Here is a 22,458-nt window from a genome sequence, read left to right as displayed (position 1 = left end):
AGTCACCTCGATGCCGCCTCGCTGCTAAAGACTAAAGGAATCCGTCCAGCTCGTCCCGTCTTGCTTATGGCTGGTGGTGGTGGTGGTGGTGGTTCCCCTCCTCATAGCACCGCCACCTACGCCGAAGAGGAGCCGCCTTGATGTTACTCAGCCTCGTGTCTCTTGTGTTTGACGTTGCTTTCTCTCTCTCTCTCTCTCTCTCTCTCTCTCTCTCTCTCTCTCTCTCTCTCTCTCTCTCTCTCTCTCTCTCTCTCTCTCTCTCTCTCTCTCTCTCTCTCTCTCTCATAGGCGTAACCTCCTAATTCCCTCCTCCTGCCGTGGCCGCGTCTTGTCGCAGGACTCACTTAATTATTCAGGGTCTGTTCCTTCATCGCCGTCGTGCCTTTTCTTGAGCGATCTTTTAGCTTTCCGGGTGTCGGCGGGGCGGCGCGGCATCTCATGGGTGTCGCAAGCACGCTTCACTCTGGGTGGCTGAAATATTGCGGCTAATGGACACTTGTAACCTGCAGAGCATTGCCTGGGGCGCCCGCCTCTGCCGCCGCTTCGAGGGCCTTGGGGAGGAGAAGGGGAGGCATGTGTGGGGCGGAGGGGGAGGGAGAAGTGAGTGGGGATTGAAGAGGTGGGGGAGTGGGTTGGAGCGGCAACAGTTGCTCACAGTGGATGGGAGGGAAATAGGGGATATTAGTTGCTTGCTGGGAGGTTGGGTGGGAGGGGAGAGACGCCAGTTGTTTGTTGGAGGGAAGGAGGGATAGGGAGGGGAAGGAAGAGAGGGGCAGCAATTGCTTGTAAAGAAAGGCGGTGAGAGGGTGGCCCATTGCCTGCAGAGTGGTATGGTAGGGGCGGTACGAGGTGCACATAGAAATGAGGTACGTACCAGTCGCAGTGGGTGGGGGGTGGATGTGTATCAATTACTAGACGAGGGAGAGCCGTGGAAAGGCAGATATTTCCTTTTTGGAGGAAGGGAGAGGATGAGCTACAGTTCTGCAGGGGAGAGGAATGGGAGGGGGCACCATTTGCTCGAGGAAAGGGGGAGAAGAGGTATCAATTGCTTGCGGAGGGAGGGAGGGAAGGAGGGCGGATATTTGCTTTTGGGAGGACGGGAGAGGAAGGGTGCAGTGCTTGTGAAGGCAAGGGGAGAGAGGGAAGGAAGGAGGAAGGGAGGGAGGGAGGAAAGAGGTATACCAGTTCCTTATGAGAGAAGAGAAGGGTGGCAGTTGCTTGCGGAGGAAGGGAGAGGAGGGGCTACAACGCTTGAGGGGGGAAGGGAAGGGAGTGGTGGAAGTTGCTTGGGGATGTGTGTAAGGGGGAAGGGGGGAGAGGGGGAGGGGAGAAGTAGAGGAGAGGAAGCAGCGATGCGTAACGTTAGTAGTTGCTCTTCTCGCTAGAAATAAATAATATCCTGACTTTGCTCGTTACCCTCCGTTGGCCTGTGATGGCGTGGCTTAACCCAACCTCCGATTACTCTACACCCTTTGCCTTCAGCGTGCCGAGGGGCTTCCGAGGCCGCTATTGTGCTTTCGCTGCAAGGAAAATCCCCATGCACTGTACCTCCTGCTCGGCGTTGTTCCGTAGCGAGGTTAGTAGCATAGCACCGTAACGTTCGAGAGTGGTTCTTAAGATGTGTGTTTTCCTCCATTCTAATCCACAGCGTCCGTCTCGCGTCAGCTGTTTACTCACAAAATAAAACGTTTGCGAAGACTATCCAGGTTGTATTTTTTTCTCTTTCCCGCCTGTTTGCTTAGCGCTTGTATGTGCCTGAATAATTGTATGTACGGTTAGAAGCCAGACAAAGGTGGGTCGTCCGTATATTTACAGTAGAAGGGAAACTACGCACAGACAATGTGATGTGACTAATCTTCGCGGCAATCTTTTACGGTAGAGTCCAGCTTGACGTGCACACACACACACACACACACACACACACACACACACACACACACACACACACACACACACACACACACACACACACACCTTGTTCGGTCCGCGGAAGATCATGTGCAACAAAGGGGGAGGGAGGGAAGGAAGGGGTGCGGAGGAAGGTCATAGGTGCGCTAGGAAGGTAAGTAAGGTGGGTGTTACGGCCGCACGTATAATGCTCGTCGCGGCTTATCGCCCAAATCATTCAATCGACCACAGTGGCAACAGGGACAACCGGCTCGGACTATCTCGACCCTGGATCTGTATATTAAAAGAGGAGGATCGCATCGCTGATTTGCCATGGTGTGTCATCATGTGGAGGGGGAATGGTTGATGGCGGCTCCACCTACCCGCGCCAGCCAGCCAGCCACCACGTACGGCAGGAGACCAGGGAATGCCATCACTACTTACGTGGCCAAGGACACCGTGAGCCGAGTACCGCAGTAGCGTCCGACCCGTTGCCCGTAGAGGCGAGGCACGACATGGGAAACTAGATCTTGGGGAGGAATCGGATAAAGCCTAAAGCGTGTTGTTACATAAGGTGAAGAATGTGAGGCGAGAGAACCATAGGAGCGCTGAGTGCGGGCTACGGGCGGGCGTGGCGTGGCGGAGGAGCTGCGTCACCCCACCTGCCTGGCCGCGCCTCGCCGGCCCGCCCGCCGCGCGTCAGGTCTGCTTGCCTGCTTGCTCCAAACAGCGAGGAGCTGTTCTTCGTCTTGCAGGGTTCAAGACACGCCGAAAGGAAGAAGGAAACTTGTTTGCTGAAAGGAATCGATTAGCAAAGTTCGCTTTTCCAGCGTCGGAAATTTGAGTCAAGAAGCGCGCGGTTTTTTTCTGGTCAAGGTAGCGAAATTGACACACATTCCTGCCTTACACGGCCTCCCCCACCCCCCTCCTAATGTTGCAGGGCCTCCCGTACGCGCGCGACGCCCCTGAGTCTCGCTATCATGAGGCAGTGGTCGGCTCGTTAGCGGCGTACCCTCTGCGGCGCTTAAGCCCGCCGGCGTTTTCCAGGCGGCATTCCAGCCGTGACGGGTGAAGGGTACGCCAAGCACTCATTTCTCTCGCCACAGTCACCACCTCTGTTTCCCGTAATTTCTTTCCCTCGCCCTCCTTTCCGATGCTATTGCCATTTCGCTGCTCTTTGATTCTCACAGGAAGCTTTGCAGCGTATTCGGTTTCTTTTTTCAAAAAATACGATAATGGCAGCGCTCATAAACCTCCGTTTCCCCATGGGCGCCATTGCTTGCAGTCGTGCAATCAGACAGGACGTCCATGTACTGCGTTTTTGCTCAGGTGGATTGAAGGCACATAATAGCGCCCTCCACCTCGCTAGGGGCCGTAATAACACTGGCAGCCACCATCACCTGGGGTGCTAGAGTCGAGGCGGAGAGGGGAGAGGGAGAGACGGGCGGTAGGGGTGTTTATGGGGGAGGAGTGCTGGAAGAGGAGGTGGGAAGCGCAGAGAAGGAAGGGTCCGCAGGAAGGTGGAGAGAGAGAGGGGGGGAGGGGGTGCAGGGCGGTGTGCAAGAGGGAGGAAAGGAAGGAAGGAGGGAGGGTGGGAGAAGGAGGCAGGTGGAGCTAAAACCTTGAAAAACTTACGTAATGATAAATCGTGGGTACGACGGTACTTGTATGGTCGTCCCGGCGTGAAGACCTCGAGACGTTAAGGATATATTCTTGTGGTTAAAGTTCATGTGGGTTTGGGGACGAGTGGCTGCGTCGGCGGTTGAGCAGGACAGACAAAGGGAAGGAAGCGGCGGGAAGGAGGGACACGGGGCGAGGGAGAAGCGAAAGACGGTACAGTCATTTGTTGTATGGGCGTCGCCGAGTTGCTTGCAGAAGCACCAAGGCACGCACGGCGACCCTCCTCCTGCTCCCCTCCTCTCGTAACTCACCCGCCGACTGCTGATTACGACCCCACCTACAGCCTCAATTCGGCCAACGGTGGGACGCGGCGGGAGGTCACTTGGAAACACCCGCCGCGGCCGTCGTCACCTCCTGACGGAAAACCCGCGGCGCCGCCACGAGCCTCGGTAGGGCTTCATCGCCGCCGCGGAGGCTGCCGGGACTCCGAAACTTGTCTTAAAGTTTGCTCAATATTTAATCCTTTGAAATGCTTGACCAAAAAGTAATGCTTCTCTGGCGGCGCGTCATAACACACTTGGAATTCTGTTAAAATGTTGACTCGTCACTATTCTAGAAAAAATCTACAGTTTTAGAAATTTATATTAGTTGGAACGAATTCCGATGTAATGTTTTTTTTTTTTTTTTTTTTTTAACAATCAGATAACCTAATGTGACGCTGCCGCTTTGAACACGTAAATGGAGTCACGACCGACAAACATACAACTTAACGCTACCGACCTTATTTTACATATTATTATCATTGCTACAAGTCTCAAAGGCGCCAGTGCTGTGTAGCGGCGAGGCACGCGGGTCAGCAAACTCCGGGCATCAGTGACCCGTGCGTTGGGCGAGGCAGCGATGGGCGTCGGCGCCGAGCAGTGAGTGGCGGTAATGAAGCTCCGCAATCACTGGTATTACCTGTTTGTCGGAGGAACGCACATGATGTACGGCCGCCGACAGGCCGGTCTGATGAGGCGGCCATACGCGGAGGCCTCATGTCTTGGGCGACGTGCTAACTACCGCATGCACATTAGCCAGGCGAGGCGGGCCAAGCACGGGCGGCAAACATCGAGTAAACAAAAGTATTCCGGTGTTTTTCTGTTAATATATTAAACTCGGCAACAGCAAAACACTAAAAACGAAAACAAGTACATACAAAAATATAATGATAATAATGATTATAACAATAATAATAATAATAATAATAATAATAATAATAATAATAGAATTGATAATATTCCTTGAAGTGTACATGATGCTGCGTGGTGTGGCTGTGTCATGGTGGTGTGAGTCGGTGTGAATGTGTTGGTGTACTGCTGCTACACTCCATGGCCCGGCAGTGTGTAGGTAGGTTAGGGCTGCTTAGTGAGGGCACGCAGGTGTGTGTGTGTGTGGTTGGGCGGCGGCGACGGCGGTGACGGAGACGCGATGGGCCGCGGCTCGGCGTGGATGCCGGCCCGGCTGACGGCCTGACACAGGACGCTGCTCGGTCATTCCTTCTAAATATAGTTCAGTATGACACGATTCCTCCCTTTCCTTGTACAATCTCCTTATAATGCAATCCATGAGCCCCTCCACGCAGCCCCGCCCCGCCCCGCCCCTCCCCCCTCACAGGCGCCTACACACAGTACACATGATGTAACTGAACACCTTCACTTTGTTTCCGTCATGTAGACTTTTTGTGAGTTGTCACTTTATGTGTGTATGTCATGGTGTTTATTTCCCCGTGTGTCACCACCGCCGCCCCGCCGCCATCACCACCACCACCTCCTCCTCCTCCTCCTCCTCCTCCTCCTCCTCCTCCTCCTCCTCCTCCTCCACCACCACCAACACCCACCTCCATTAGCAGGATTTCTTGGCACCAAGGCTCTTGCCTCCTTCGATCCTTCTCTTTTTATTCATCTTTATTATTATTTGTTCTTTTTCATATTATTATTATTATTATTATTATTATTATTATTATTATTGTGAATACTATTGTTGCTACAGCTACTTTTCTTTCTTTATTTGTTTTGTTTATAATACACGTCACTTTTTAGTATTCCTAAAATTCTTGTTTATTTGTTTATTATTATTATTATTATTATTATTATTATTATTATTATTATTATAATTATTATTATTGATTTATTATATTTACTACTACTACTACTACTTGCCATCATTATTTCCCACCAGTCATGTAATTAATCAGTCTTGTATTATTTTTCATGTTTAGGCTTTATTTTTACCATAGTTTCAATAATTACAACAAACCTCTTTAGCTCATAAGTCCATCATGTATATAAAAGTGTGCAATGATAATGTAGTGTATTAGTAGCAGTAGTTGTAGTAGTTGTAGTGTGTGTTAAGACCGATATTATCAATTGTATTATGGGATTTTCAGGGGAGGAAGACGGAGAAATGGTCCGGAATGGAGGTTTGTGGAAGTCAATGTTCATGCACTGGGAGCCATTGAGTCGGTCAGTCAGTCAATCAGTCAGCCAGTTAGTTAGTCACTCAATGAAGACTGATTTTTTCCTCAGTCTGCTCCTGTTGCCTCTCAGCTTAGAAACTCAAACTAATCCTTTAGCTAACAACGAGACAGGGCCTTTGATAGTCAGACTCAGCAATGTAATACTGTTTTATTTTATTTTTTTGTAGCAAACTTTAATTAACACTTCTCACCCTTGCCGTAGTTTAGACAACACTAACATAATAAAAACACCAATGTCCTTGATGTGTATAGTTCCCCTCCTCTCGCATACACTCTTCTTTCCTTGGATGTTTGTTTGTTTGTTCGTTTTTTGTCCATAACTTATTTTTGGAGCCGCCGGAACGACACACACACACACACACACACACACGCTCACACACACGCATTAACATACCTGTCTTTTGATCACAGAATTGATACCAGATTTTTATTCCAAATTCTATTCTCTGTGTATCAACGGAAACTAAGCATAAGAATAGAAAGAAGAAAAATTACAATAAATATATACTGACAGATAATAGTCTGGGGTAATCTTCTTTCTTCTTCGAGTATTATTTTTTATTTCATTTCTTCGGGCTGATTCTAAGACGATAAAGGTCATTGTTCACATGCTTTCCACTGGTTTAATACAAAATAATGGTCGTCTGTTTCCTTTATAATTTTCTCTGACACTTTCTTTTTCCCTCTCCTATTACGACAATTTCTCCTTTTTTTTTATGTAGCTCTTTTCATCACAGTCAACCTCACAGACAACACCTAACAAGCTTTGATTTCCTCGTCTATCTCTGTGGTTGGTTTTCTCAGCCAATGATTTAGTTTCTCTCTTTTTGTTCCTTCTTTTCCTTCCTTCCTGTACTTCACGATGTGCTTTGCTTCCTTGCCTGCCGTGCTGCCGCTGCTCTATCTCCTTCTTGACCCCTGGTGGTGATAGTGATGGTGGTGATGCTGTGAGGAGGCGGTGAGAGGCAGGGCGACGGAGGGAGGAGGAGGAGGCGGCGGCTGAGGCATGGCGGGCAGGGGTGTGCAACTGTGCATGGGCAAGGCGCAGGAAGAGGGGAAGGGAGAGGGGGCCGTGGTCAGGGTGGATGGGTAAGGCCTCCCTGCTTTCACTGGCCTTAATTAAGTCATTAACACGTTATCAAAGACCTCAGCCTCCTCCCTCCACCCCTCGGATGACCTCAGTGACCTCCCCGATTCTGCTTCTCTGTCCTTTGCTTCTCGAGGGTCAGGCCAGCGCAAGATGTTAGCGTAGAATTTTTTGCTTATAAATCTTTCTTGAGTGTGTGTTTAGTATTTTTTTTTTTTTTGGTTAGCTGGCGCTCATATTCTCTCTCTCTCTCTCTCTCTCTCTCTCTCTCTCTCTCTCTCTCTCTCTCTCTCTCTCTCTCTCTCTCTCTCTCTCTCTCTCTCTCTCTCTCTCTCTCTCTCTCTCTCTCTCTCTCTCTCTCTCTCTCTCGTTAGCTGGCTATCTCTTATCTGATTATGTATGCATCTATGTATCTGTCTATCTATCTATTCATCTTTTTTTGCCTATCTGTGTCTATATTTCTATCTGCCTATCTATCCACGCATGTGGATATGTACGTGTATATGCATGTATATGTATAGGTGTATGCATGTATGTATGTATCTACGTATGAACGATTGTTACTGTCTTCTTTGTGTGTGTGTGTGTGTTTGTGTGCACTTGCATCTCTCTCTCTCTCTCTCTCTCTCTCTCTCTCTCTCTCTCTCTCTCTCTCTCTCTCTCTCTCTCTCTCTCTCTCTCTCTCTCTCTCTCTCTCTCTCTCTCTCTCTCTCTCTCTCTCTCTCTCTCTCTCTCTCTCTCTCTCTCGTCAGTGTGTGTGTGTGTCTTTATTAGTATACAATCACTCTTATCACTCTTGTCTACAGTTGATAAATGTGACGCGCGCGCACTCACACACACACACACACACACACACACACACACACACACACACACACACACACACACACACACACACACACTCTCTCTCTCTCTCTCTCTCTCTCTCTCTCTCTCTCTCTCTCTCTCTCTCTCTCTCTCTCTCTCTCTCTCTCTCTCTCTCTCTCTCTCTCTCTCTCTCTCTCTCTCCCCATCGTCTCCCGTCATTAGTTGTGCAGCACTTAGAGTCACCAACACCCATTTCCATGTTTCTCCCATCTCTCTCCTCTTCCCCCTTACCCTCTCCTCCCTCCTCTCTGCGATTCCATGCCTCCCACTACTCACCCTCCCCTCCCTCCCTCTAAGTCGACCCCGCCCACCACACTCCCTCGCTCCACCCAGCACAGTCACATCCATTACAAGCTGCCAAACTCAGTACTTCTTTACATATTTACGCCTCGCCCGTACACCATTGCCTTGAACCACAGCACCATTTTATCTTCCTCGCTCTATCACGCACTATACATATATGAATGCCACTCTACGCACTGCTGCCCGCCTTAATTCATCTATGTATACCTTTAGCATTTATACGTGTTTGTTTCTTTTTGCTTTCCTTTTTTTTATATTATTGATCATTCTGTCTTCACTTCAGTGTTTAGGTTTCACGTATCTGCCACATTATTTGAACTGTTTCGGTTTTATCATCTGTATCTTTTTCTACTACTTGTCTTCATTCGTTCCCTATTTCCTTCTCACTCCATAACATCCTTCCTCCCATCCTTCCTTTCCTCCTTCCTCTCTTTTCCTCATAAATTCCGTCCTTCTGTTTCTGCCTCCTTTCATTCCTTCCTCCATTCCTTCATTCTTTTTCTTCGTCTCAGTTTTTCTCCTCGATTCTTTCTTTTGTCTCCTTCCTTCCTTCCTTCCTTCCTTCCTTCCTTCCTTCAATCATTCACTCATTTCTTCCTACCTCACTTCCTTCCTTCTTACCTTCCTACCCTCCTTCCCTCTTTTTTATCATCACATTTCCTTCATTTCTTCTTCTATCCTTCCTTCCTCTCCCTCCTTCCTGCCTTCCTTCAATCATTCATTCATTCACTCATTTCTTCCTACCTCACTTCCTTCCTTCTTACCCTCCTACCCTTATTCCTTCTTTTTTTTATCATCACATTCCCTTCATTCCTTCCTCCATCCATCCTTCCTTTCCCTCCTTCCATCCTTTCGTCCCTTCCTCTCACCACTCCCTTGCGTGCGGAGAACACACACACACTATTAACCGCCACACACTATTAACCCTCTTTAGGCGTGTTGAAACCTCTTCGTCACTACTGCATGTTAGAGGAGAAAAAAAGAGTAAGAGTTCTTGGTGTGGTATCGAACCGTGTGTCGTGTCACTACTCCTCAGTCATGGTACTCCAACCTCCTCTACACAATCACCGCACCTCGCCGCCCGCACTCACCCACGCACTCCCTCTTACTCCCCTGCATGCTCGCTCTCACTCGCCCATCATTGTGTCATGCTACGTGCACATCTAGCAACGCCATACTCCAGAACGGTGTACATGGACTTGCCTTGCTCACACATACACTCACTCTCACTCAGACACTCACGACATTCAGGTTGGTATTATAAGACTTTTGCTTTTCACATCAGCTATTTTTAAAGGTCAACGAGGGGGTCAGTCGGGTTCTAATGAGTGTTTCTTCAGGTTCATGGTACAGAAGATGGGTCAAACAACATCCAGGGTCATAAAACTACTCCTGGAAATACCTACAACTCCTACGAAAGCCTTGTCAAATATGTAAACTCGGGTGACAAAATGTTTAGTAATACGCCCCCCCCCGTCCCCCTCTTTCCCCGTCTTGTTGCACACACCCCTTCACCTCCCTCTACAGCACTGCACGTCCGCATTGGTTTTGCGTTGCCTTTCCCTCCCCTCACTCCGCTCACCCATCGCTCCCGCCGCCGCCACCACCACCACCACAACCACCACCACTACAATCTCTGCTTTGACAAAATATAACGCCAAATCCAGCAGCGTACAAATAGTAATAATAATGAAAGTAATACAAATAATAGTAACAGTAATCGTAATAATAATACAATAATAGTAATGATGATAATGGTAATAATAATGGTAACTATAATAAAAAAAAATATATAATGGGCCCCTTGCACCACCTCAAACACCACCACCACCACCACCACCACCACGTAAACACCACCAGCATTATCTCCAAGAGCATCAACACCATCACCAAGTCCTATGTTAACACCTCCCATCACCTTCACCACCATCACCACTATCGCCATCGCCACCACCCTATATCTCATCACAACCACCATCACAACACAATCACCCGCTGAGACAACGACATCATCATCATCATAGCTTCACGTTCTTCCTCTCCTCCTTGACCCCATCCTCTTCATCATCATCACCGTCTCCATCATCGTTCATATCATCATCATCATCATCATCACCACCATCCTAGTCATCACCATTACCAACACTCAGTCTCCACCACATCACCACATCCATACATCAAAGTCACCAACCCTCACCACAATGTTCAGCTCCTTGCTTGCACACACGCACACGCACGCGTACACACACACACACAAAAAAAAAAAAAAACGCTCTTTCTCTCTCCATCTACCTATATCTATCTATCTGTCTCTTCCTCCCGCGGGTCGACAGATAGGATCAATTAATTTACATTCGGCTTCATCAAATACAAGCATGACCGTCGTAGGCAACGCTCAGACAGTAACCGTAAGAGCAGGAGCGTTGGGTGACCGCAAACATCCGCTGAGCAGTCCGACAACTTCCCTGAAAATCGGGCCGCTAGTTTTTTGCGTAATCCTGCAAGCAAACAAACAAACAAGCAGACAAATGAATAAGTATAAGGTAGCTGCCCTCAGTCGGTCATTTAGTATTTATTGTATCATATTGGAAAGGGAAAAACAGTGATCCAAGAACTCAACATAGGCGCAAGGGCTAATGCTACTGAGATGAGCACCGAGGCCACGCGCAGCTATAGCATATGCACCTTATAAAAATCGTGGTTCGGGCCGGACTATCACGAGGTCCCTCATCTTCTAACTGGAGGCAAGCGGGGTCTGGCCGGTCCGACTCCCAGCTGCTTTTAATACCTTCAGGAAGCACTCATGATCTGCCCTCAAAGCACTGCCGGTTTTTTTCCATATGGCCGCCCCCGAAGTCATTCAGTCAATCAGTTTTTATGCTCTGTTGGCAATCATTCTGTCAGTTTTTGTCGGAATTTTCCCAAACTCAAACAGGTTCTTCATCGTCCCGCGCTACATCTTTCCGCTGTGTTTGATTTATATCGGACTTGGTGGTTTTCAATAATCCTGCAAACAGACAAAGAAATAAACAAATATACCGAAAGCATAACCTCCTGTAACTCTAGTGGCGGATGTAATCAAGCGCCATCTTAAGTAACAGTAAGTAAACAGTCACAGTGTTAGATGTCTTTAAGGTATACATCCCATTGCCAGAATTTCTTCCACCTGAATTCTGGCTTTATTTCATCATGTGCAGCTCTTTTGCAAATCCGACTTCTTTTTCTCTGTTAAATTTGTCTTCTTTCGTTTTAAGCGATGTGTAAGTGGACAAAAATTACGGTCTTTTGTAGCCCGTAACGCAGATCAATAAGAATGTTTTGAAGGTATGCCGCACCTCATCCGCGTTAGTATCTACTTATATATCTACATAAATACATACACATATATATACAAACACATATACACGTCTCCATCTTTGCAGGAATGCATGAAAATCTGAACAACTGAAAGAGGTTTATAATTATGTGCTAAAACATCCATATAGTGTAGAAATTACGCCATATTCTGGAGGGAGAGATGAAAGGATGTTCGATCTCTCTCTCTCTCTCTCTCTCTCTCTCTCTCTCTCTCTCTCTCTCTCTCTCTCTCTCTCAGACGGTCAACGAAAGTAATACTGCAAACCCTACAATCTTCTTCGTTGTGTGTGTGTGTGTGTGTGTGTGTGTGTGTGTGTGTGTGTGTGTGTGTGTGTGTCCCAGCTGCTAGCACACCGATTAAAAGGGCAAGAGAGAAGCAATTATAAGAGAGAGAGAGAGAGAGAGAGAGAGAGACCATCCCCCACCCCCCCTCCCCTCCCCTCCCCTCCAAAACGCCATTAACTACTGATCACGCTCATATATTTCAGCTGCGCGCGCATTAGCAAAAAAAAAAAGTAATGCATTATACGAACAATTGTCTCCAGCGGAAATACGATGATGAACAGGCGTCGTCACCTTGAGAGAGAGAGAGTAAAAAGTCATGGGGCCACACACATGCTCCTCGAGATGTCAATTCGTTTCCCTCCAAGTTGAGATGAGAGAGAGAGAGAGAGAAGAGGGGAGTGTCCAAGGTCACTGTTGGCACTCCAGGAAAGTTTAGTGTTTCTCTCTCTCTCTCTCTCTCTCTCTCTCTCTCTCTCTCTCTCTCTCTCTCTCTCTCTCTCTCTCTCTCTCTCACACACACACACACACACACACACACACCATATTATTCCCCCCGTCTAGGCGCTCTTCATTAACGGGTCGTATAAGCGGCGGCGCGGGCGGCATAGAGATATATACATGTAAAGTACTCATAAATGTTGTAATGCGGCCAAAACTTAACGCTATCATTTTTAGGAAGGATGCAAGGGGGGGAAGGGGGCAGCTGGCACAGAGAGAGAGAGAGAGAGAGAGAGAGAATGGACAAATTTTTCCGTCTTTACGGCGACTATATTATCTTACCGTCCTCCATCCGTCCCCATTGTTGCGTCATCCTGTTGTCCCCGCATGCTTCATAGAGCTCTTCAGTCGGACGCAGCCCACGCCGAGAGTATTTTGCGTTGTAATTAGTGTTCCGTTGGCCATTATTTCTCCACTTGACCGCTCATGTTCGGCCAAGACCATACACGGCTACGCGACAACGATCAAGAGCCTGAAATAAAAAATACACATCAGGGACCACGATTTCTTTCTATCTTGAACCGTAAATCAAAGTGACGCCAGATCGGGTGTTGGACAAGAACACCAAGAAAAGAGAAAGACACGGGTTATAGGGAAGGATAATCATCTGGCCGGCGAGGGGGAAGGAGGGGGGGAGGGACGGGTTGAGGGGCTGTGCAAGCAGAGAAGCGGAGGAGCGAGGGAGACGGCAGGCAGGCTTGGAGAGGAGGAAGATGGATGGCAGGGTAGGAGGGGCGGGTTGGACGGAGATACGGGTGTGGATAGGAGGGGAGGTAAGTGGAGTTAGGCGGGACTGCTTGCATGGAGGAGAGGGGAGGAAGGGAGGAAGAGGGCAGAGGCCGACATGGAGAGATAGGGGAGTACGGGAAGGAGGAGTAGGAGGAAGAGGAGGAGGGGTAGTAGAGGAAGGAGGGGCGGCGCGACTAGCTGGCTGTCTGTCCTTGGGTTGAGCTCGTCTCACGCTCCCCGACACATGCACGACAAATGTGGGAACGTACTTTAGTAGGGTAGGTGGCGCCATGGTCTCGCTCACATACCGGCCATGACCAATGTGGGAATTCACTCATGCGCGTACAATGCCTACACGCCGAGAGCAGGTTCTTCCTCCGCCACAACAGAGTTAAAGCCTCGTCTTGTTTACCCGTGGAAGGCAAGATGACCGCCTGTGTTGGCCGCCCACTGCGACGTAAATAACAGGGAAAGATACACTCGTGAAAAAACCCCACCCCACCGCCCCTTTCTCCCCTCCCCCATCCACGCGCCCCGGCCGGGCCACCCATGCACCTACGTGAAGGAAGGACGAGAGGGCAGAGGGAAGACGTGGCCGTGAGTGACTGAGGAACGTGACTCATCCACCCACCTCACGACCTGCCTCCTTACGCCGACCGGTCGTCCTGGGTGTCAATTTCTCAGCGTCTTGCGTTCAGGAAATACTTGAGGCGTTGCCATATAAATAGTGCAAATAATAAATTGTTTTTTGCCTCTCGTAACAATAAAATCAGAGTCAGAATCGTAGGTTAATTGAGGTTTGCACAAGTTGCCACCAGATCGGAGGACGTCCATTTCCTCCACGCATTCTGCCACTGATAAGGTAAAGGCGCATTAAATAAACAAGAGTCGTGACTGGGCGGAATCTTGTGCAGGTGTGAGTGGTGTTTGATGAGTGACCGGTAAGGCGGGAACGGGCGTGCGGCAGGTTAAGGGCGGGGACGGGGAGGAGGGGACGGGAGGGGGTGGGAGGGGCTGAGAGGGCCTGGCGGCGGGAAGGGCAAGCAAGCAAGGGAAGCAACACTCGAGGATGTGCAGGACGAGTCTGGTGTGCGGCGGGAGCAGTGACCGGACGACACCTTGGCGGCACTTTCTGCCTGACGCGGCCACGGACGCACGGCTCGCCTCCAGCCCGCCCTCGACGCGGCGCAGATCAGATACTCGTGGGAAATAATAGAGGAACTGGGGCACATCATTAGAAGTCCGAAGCACGCCTGACGCCGTTTAGCCAACTACCAAGGCATACTTTTGTTGATAACGGCGAGCCGCTGAGGTGTACGCAAACACACGAACGGAAAGACACACACATGCACGCGCACCGCTGCTGCCGTAACCAAAAAAAAATAATGAAATAAACAAATTTCATTTACGGGGCTATTTTATGAAAAGAAAACCAGAACAAAAAAAAAACGTTATACATTTGGAGACGTGCACAAGTAAATGAAATATTTATATAGGCGGACACAAACATGGACCAACTTTGTTTGAGGACGCTCGCTAATTTAGAATGTTAATGACTTGCTTCACACAAACTTTTAATAGTCTGCGTGTGGAATGTATGGACGGCCCAGCAGTGTTGGCGGGACGGGCTGCTGCGCGCTGGCTGGACTGGACAACCATGTGGGCCTGGCGAGGAGTGCCGCTAAGGGAGCGGGCGTTCCATGGAATAACATTTGCCTCCATTCAGAGAAGCTCGCCTCCACCTTGGGGAAAACCTCCAGACGTAACGAAAGCGGAAATGGCGGGAAGAAAGCATATAATCCTGCCGCAGCCTTCCCGGGTCGCGGCGGGAGTATGGTCGCCCGTCAGCCCGAAGTGGCGGACACGCGGCCGAGGATCACCTCCTTGCGGCAGGCGGTCAGCAGCGTCATGAGGGCCAGTGGGCGTGGCTAACGGTGGCCGCCGCCCAACGGCTCGCGTGAGCACCGCCGCAGCGGGTCGGGGCGGCGTCCATACATCAGTGCCGTGCTCACAGAGACTCACCGTCACTCTGATTTACACCTCAACGCAAACTTGTTTAACGAGTGTCGCCGTGAGCGTCGTGCAGCCTCGCCTCGCGCCGCTAAATATTTTTTGTGCGTGTTTTGCCGCATTTTCCACGTTTATGACAAAGTTATACAAAGTTAAGTACTTCTGTTTTATCCGACCTTTCTCGATGCAAAACTTTGTATAATATATATATATATATATATATATATATATATATATATATATATATATATATATATATATATATATATATATATATATATATATATATATATATATATATATATATATAAGAGAGATAGAGAGAGAGTGAGTGTTATATATATATATATATATATATATATATATATATATATATATATATATATATATATATATATATATATATATATATATATATATATATATGTATTGTGTGTGTGTGTGTGTGTGTGTGTGCATACATACATGTACCACAAGCCGTTTTTCCCTGTCCGCTTTTTTCGCTTTTTTTCAAAGTTGCGGCTCCCCTGGCCCTCCCTTCCCCACCTCCACCACGGCCCCACACACCACTAATTCACGCGCGGCCTCCATCAACAGTCGGTCAGGGTTATATAAATCTATCACTTCATTCTCAATTATATTTTTATTCCCTTTTACCACTGTTTAAAATTGACTCAGTTTGCGTGTAAATGACATTTGTTGCGGCTCGCTTTTTCCCGATGAATTACATTCCACTCGAACATTTATTTACAAACAAACAATATAGGAATGGCACATTGTAACTCCACGTGTTTATTCGGAACGATGCCGGGCAAGATATTGATGCGAGTGGATTGATAGCGGCATAAATAGATTGGGTAGATGTAAAGTGATTGGCGGAAAAGTACGGTGTATGGCGTGATACGGTGGCGGCGGATAACGAAGTTTGGCAATATTTTCAATATATTAATTATGTATGCCTGGTAGAGGGCGGCTAGAGGGGCAAACTGCGGCAGGGTGAAGTCACGAGAGAGAGAGAGAGAGAGAGCACTTGTTTGTTTATATGTTGAACGGCATCGTAAAGTCAAGTTGATTTTTTGTTCCGTCCGTCCGTGTATGTGTGTGTGTGTGTGTGTGTGTGTGTGTGTGTGTGTGTGTGTGTGTGTATAACAGGGCGTGAAGGGGGAGGGGGAGGAGAGGCTGTGTTTTGTACAGGCAGAAGTTAGCTTGTTGCGTGTGTTCGTTCCTGAGTCATAATGAAGGTGTGTGTGTGTGTGTGTGTGTGTGTGTGTGTGTGTGTGTGTGTGTGTGTGTGTGTGTGTTATCCTTATCTCGTGTAGCATATTGAGTGCTGAAGGAAAAAACACCGCTGAATAAGATAGAGGATAAAGTTGATATTTAGGTTATTTTTTTATTCCAGTGGCACAGAACGTGAAAGGAAACGCACAGACATACATATACAAAGCCATAACATGAACGCTTTCAGTCGCACATTATTTCATTTATAACAAACGAAATACACATGCATAACTTAACAAAATAACTTAGCGTTTGAAAAAAAAAGAACTTGAAACCAAAATTTAGCGGAAGGAACACCGTACACATTCACAAACATGTAAACCAAAGGGACTGCAGCCACGTACATAAGGCTTGCATGTGTGTGTGTGTGTGTGTGCAATATGACTGCGTCCCACTTGGAATAAGGGTGAGAGCCCGAGAGAGAGAGAGATAAGATACGAGTAAAATAACTTTTCTCCTTATCTAACCTTCTCTCTGCTTGCCTCTTCATGCCTCTATGTTTGTAGGTATGCATGTATACGTATGTGGTCTACAACTTATATATCTGTATGTTGATCTACATAATCTTGTACTGTATGCCTGTGAGTTTTGCGTGTGTGTGTGTGTGTATGTTTGTGTGTATGAATTACGTAGGTGCTTTTATACATTTATGGGTGGCGTATGTTATTGGGATGTCCAGAGAGAGAGAGAGAGAGTAGCCGGGGTGAGTGTTGGGTGCACCAGCTACGTAGGGTGGTTTGGGCGTGCTTGGGCTGGGGTGAGGGGAGGAGGCGGGGTCCGGGGTGTCGGGGGCGGAGGGGCGCTCGCTCAAGGTCGGCCATGGTTGGGACAGCGAGGAGTGAAGAGAGGGAGCAAGAGCCTGGCGGGGTAGAGATGACGGTGGTGGTGGTGGTGATGTAGTAGTGGTGGGGGGGGGGAGGTGAAGGGTCGTGGGGTAGTGCTTGCGGTGTTGGAAGGTCGGAGACTGGTGCTTGTGGCGGTGATGATGGTGTAGGTGGAGAGTCGGGGCGGGAGATGGTAGTGGTGTTAGTGGAGGTGAAGAGTTGCCCGCTGTCCACCTGGTATCCACTTCATTCCTTCTCCTCCTCTTCCTCCTCCTCCTTCTCTCACTGTTGCTGATACGCGGAACCTGATCAGTGGGCACGGCGGGGAGGGTGTCCGAGGGTTGGGTGACGGTCTCAATGCCCTCCCCGCTGGCCTGAGGCGGCGGGCGGCGGCAGGCGGCGGGCCGACCAGCAAACAGGTTGACAGGTTTCCCTTCGGGTGGCTGTTGGCCCGTGGATTAGGCAGCTGTCTGGCTCGGGACCCGCTGGCTGCCTGTCTGGGTTACTGGGCTGGGTGAGTGCCTCTCGTCCAGTGGCTGCTTGCTGGCCGGCCACACCGGCAACTCGGCAACTGCCTGACGCACTCCACGAAGGATGTATTACAAGCCGCAGCCACGCGAGGGAAAGAAAGACAGGAAGAAGAGACGTTGAGTGACGTTGCGTGATCGATACTGAAGATCGAAAACTGTCTTATGTGCGAACTTTTAAGGCCGTTGACTGAATGAAAGGTGCACGTGAGTGGATGGCTGGAGACGTCTCGGGAAGGCTGGCTGGCTGTGTGGCGGGGACATGTTCACTGCTGCCTTGCCTACAACTGACGCCGCCGGCCGAAGAAAGTGTCGGAAAGTAAAACCGTGCTACTTTTAGGCTGCCGACAAGACCTATGCTCACGGAGGGAACATAAATCAGTTCTTCCCCTTCAGAGGAGTTGCCGCCGACTGCAGGAAAGCGATATTCTGTGTGAGATGAACGAGTCGGTGTAACGTATTGCGATCTTTGGCGAATTGATCACGCTCCCCTCTTAGGTCTTCTTTATAATGGAGTTGCTTCCCCCATTTTGGCCTCTTCCTCCACCTCCTCCATCTCCTCCTCTTCCTCCTCCTCCTCTCCTACCTTCTTCCCTGTGGTCTTCCTTGCACCGGGGTCTTCGTGAAATAGAAATAAACATCTCTTCATAGCACCGAAGTCACTAGTCATCCTTTCCCATTCTTCGTGAAACCGGAGCACCCATAATCCACTCCCTTATGTCTATCTTTGAACCGAAACTCCCATTGTCATCCCTTCGCCAACGTTAAGTACGCGCCCTCCTCATCTGCAGTGCCCCCAGTTGTCCCTAAGCCACACGTCCTCATCCCCTCAATCCCCCCAATCCGTTGTCCCTGAACTACACATCCTCGTCCCTATAATTCCGCAATCCTCATCCTCAGCGACCCCCGATGTCCCTGAACCACACACCCTCGTCCCCTCAATCCCCTCAGTCCGTTGTCCCTGAACTACACATCCTCGTCCCCTGAATCCCGAAATCCTCATCCGCAATTACTCCCGTTGTCCTTGAACCACAATTCCTTGGCCCCTGAATCCCCTTAATCCTCATCCGCAAGTATTCTCGTTGTCCCTGAACCACACATCCTCGTCCCCTGAAGCCCCCCCATCTCTCATCCACAGCGAACGTCCTTGTCCCATACTACAGATCCTCCCCCTCTGTGCCCACCCCAGCGTCCATCTCCTGCGGCCGCTGGTGAACTCAAGCACCCATCGCCATCGTGCGCGGCCTTCGTTGCGACTCCGCGGTGCATCCTGTCCTGTTTCCCCCACCGCGGACTGGCTGGCTGGCGTCCGCTACTCCGCCGTAATAGTCCAACTTTTGCCGGGTGTTTGTCCGCGCGCAGTAACATGCAGTATGGATCCTTCCTACATAATCCAAAGCTACATACTCATGGAAATGAAAGTTGGATATTTGTGACCAAATTACCGGCCAACCTGAGAGTTCGTTACGCTAATGACCTCTTATTCAGGTATAATGAAATTAGGGCACCGGTGGACATGTAGATTATGTGAAGCAACGGTGGTGGAGGCGGGGGGAGGGGGGAAGGGGGGTCCTGCCTTGAGGAGGAGGAGAAGGGGGAAGTAGGGGGTGAGGGTGGAAGTGGGGGTGGAGGAAAGAAGTGTGGGAGGAAAGGAAGGAGTGAGGCAAAAAAAAAATGGGAGGAGGTTGGGGGGTCTTGGGGATATTGTGCGGGGGAAGAGATGAAGGCAATGGTTTTGGGGGAAGTAAGGGTCATAGTGTTAAGGGGAATTGGGTGAGAGGTCATAGAGGGGGAGAGGGGGGGGTGAAAGCCATAGTTTGGGGTAAGGAGAGGGTGTGAGAGTCATTGTGCGAGGGAGGGAAGGTGTGAGGGCCATTGTGTGGGGGAGGAAGGTGATGAGCGCCATTCTGTGGGGGAGGGAGAGGGGAAAGCTAAAGTGTGAGGGAGGGAGAGGGTGAGGACCAAGTGTGAGTGAGGAGGAGGAAGGGAATGGTACGTGAGAGGCGAGGCGAGGGCATTACAGAGCGGGATAGTAAGAGCATGACAAGAGGAGAGTTGGGCATCGTTTATGAAAAGTTAACAGTGAGGGCATTGGCAGTGAGAGAGAGAAAAGAGTTAGAAGAAGAAGAGAGAGTCATAGTGTGCAAGAGAGAGAAGGCATGGTGTGTGTAAGGGCCAGAGTAAGGGCGCACGGAATGAAAGGCAAAACCAGGGTAAAGGGCGTAAGAGAAGCACCGTGAGTACCGGGGCATGGGTGGGGAGGCCTGAAGGCTGTAATTCAGTAAACAGTCCCCTACTCCTGCCCGCGGTGCCTGCAGCCCCACGCCCGATCCTGAAGTGTGTTGTGCTTGTCGCCTGGGCGTCGAGGCGCTGCTCAGGGTGCTATGGTGCTCTCACGCAGGCAAGCGGGCCCTCATAACAACGCAAGCAGGTCGTGGCGTGGCTGGGTGTGTGGCGCCTCTCTGTACTATCGGAAATAACCGTAGCAAGTTTTTTTCCTTAATTGCGTGAAGAAAACCCGGGGATCAAAGGTGGAGGCGAGTCGACATGAGTTATGTGGTTACTGAAACTGTTGTTGCCGCGTCAGGCGTTGGGATTTTTTAATACTTGCAGTGCGCCGCAGCGCTCGCCTCAAACATGTGCTCGTACGTGTGTGTAAATGGATATATATATATATATATATATATATATATATATATATATATATATATATATATATATATATATATATATATATATATATATATATATATCCGAATTTCAGAAAGGTTGTACAAAGCCCATAGTATCTTGCTGTTGAATAATTCTGCAAGCCAAAGAGGACGAATGACGTGAGACCCAAACCCCTTGGGCCGGGTTACAACAAAGCCGGATTCTCTGGGTATTGGCTTTGTAGCGAGTGTGCTGCAGCAGCACCGGTGTACTCAGGCCTCGGCGCCGCTGCTGCCAACACCCCCTCGCCTCCCGGTGAGGGCAGCGGCGGTCCTACCATCTCCGACGCCCTATTTTCGGGAAGGTAAATTCCCTGGCGAAGTACCCTGCTGGCTCGTCGGGGCCACCCGTCGCTTACTCGTTTACTGCCGCTTATTTCAAAGACTATAATAAATTTGTATGCATATATATATATATATATATATATATATATATATATATATATATATATATATATATATATATATATATATATTAATTTATATATACACACACACACACACACACACACACACACACACACACACACACACACACACACACACACACACACACACACACACACACACACCGCTCCAGTAGCTTAATCGGCTAGAGCGCCACGCTGCAAGGCTTGACGGCCAAACAGGCGGCGGTTCGAGCCCCGCTCAGGCCGGATTCTTTCCGTTGACTAGGAGTGGTTACTGTCCCCCCTTGAGCAAGGGGGATGGGGTGTGTGGTGTGTGAGGTCCTGGCAGTACCCAGAGATCGACAATAATGAGCACTTGCTCACGTCGTGAGGGTACCTGCTGGCGAAAGCGAGTCCAACTCGTGATCAGCCCGTGGTGAATTACACACACACACACACACACACACACACACACACACACACACACACACACACACACACACGCGCACACACACAATGGAAATTCTGACAAAGTTAAAAATCTTTTAATCATCCGCTGCCATGCCGCTCTTTAAACGAATGGAATTAATTAACGCGTGTATAGTAACGCTTGCTCTGTTTTTGCCTAAAAGACGTGAGGGCAAAGTTGCCGAAGCTGCGAGGGAAGAAAAAGCCCGAGTCTCAGCTGACGTGCCGCGTGGCGCGAAGACGAGGAGAGAATTGCTTCATAGACAGGGTACATGAGGTCACCTTGGTGTGTGTGTGTGTGTGTGTGTGTGTGTGTGTGTGTGTGTGTGTGTGCAAGGGTGAGTGCGGTTTTCGTTAATTTAAGAATGTTCGTTTCGCATTACTTATCGGCGAGTGATGAAGGGCAGCCGTGTTTTATCGCATTAATTAAGCGCCCGAGTACCCGCCCTTAACTCTTTACTCGGCGGCATTTTTTTCCTCCAACCTGTGACGCAAACGACTGCTTAAAGCTGTATTAAGCTTTTGATTAATTATTTTCAAAACTTTCTCCTACTCCTCCTCCTCGTCCTTCTTTTCCACCTCCTCTTCTTTCTCCACCATCACCACCTCCTCCTCCTTCTCCTCCTCCTCCTCCTCCTCCTCCTCCTCCTCCTCCTCCTCCTCCTCAACATGCTGACATTTTTTATCCTTTGTTTGCGTATTAGTGGGGGGGTTCCAGTATGTGTCCCGTCGTGCAATGATTCCCTTCCGTTTTCACTTACTCGCCGCATTGATGCATAAATGTTTGTTGCTGTATAAACGAAGTCAATCAAAAATTGTGATGATCGCCTTAGCAACAACAACAAATTATTGCATCACCATACTCTACTGATAAGCTTTACCATCACTACCTTTGCAATAGTAGTTATATTAGTAGTAATAATTATTGTTAATGGTACATACTACTGCTCTTACTATTACTGTTACCATTATTACCACAATTATTAATTACATTATTATTGATTATATAATTACTCCAGTTACTATCACTGCTACTATTATTGCTGCTACTATTACTAATAATAATAATAATAATAATAATAATAATAATAATAATGTTG

General features: G+C 48.8%; 1 protein-coding gene across 2 annotated transcripts in view; it reads left to right on the top strand.

Annotated features, from left to right (window-relative positions):
• LOC127004485 (longitudinals lacking protein-like) overlaps positions 1-22,458 on the top strand; it is a 61,731-nt gene that overhangs the window by 17,287 nt on the left and 21,986 nt on the right. For both annotated transcript variants that reach the window (XM_050872256.1, XM_050872255.1), the window contains exon 2: positions 5,936-5,968. In XM_050872256.1, the coding sequence (XP_050728213.1) occupies positions 5,936-5,968 (33 nt within the window). The remainder of the gene's footprint in view (positions 1-5,935; positions 5,969-22,458) is intronic.

The sequence above is a fragment of the Eriocheir sinensis genome, chromosome 28 (genome assembly GCF_024679095.1).
Source record: "Eriocheir sinensis breed Jianghai 21 chromosome 28, ASM2467909v1, whole genome shotgun sequence".
In the NCBI taxonomy this organism is placed as follows: Eukaryota; Metazoa; Arthropoda; class Malacostraca; order Decapoda; family Varunidae; genus Eriocheir; species Eriocheir sinensis.
The sequence above is the reverse complement of the archived record's forward strand: the minus strand, read 5'-3'. Positions and strand labels throughout refer to the sequence as shown.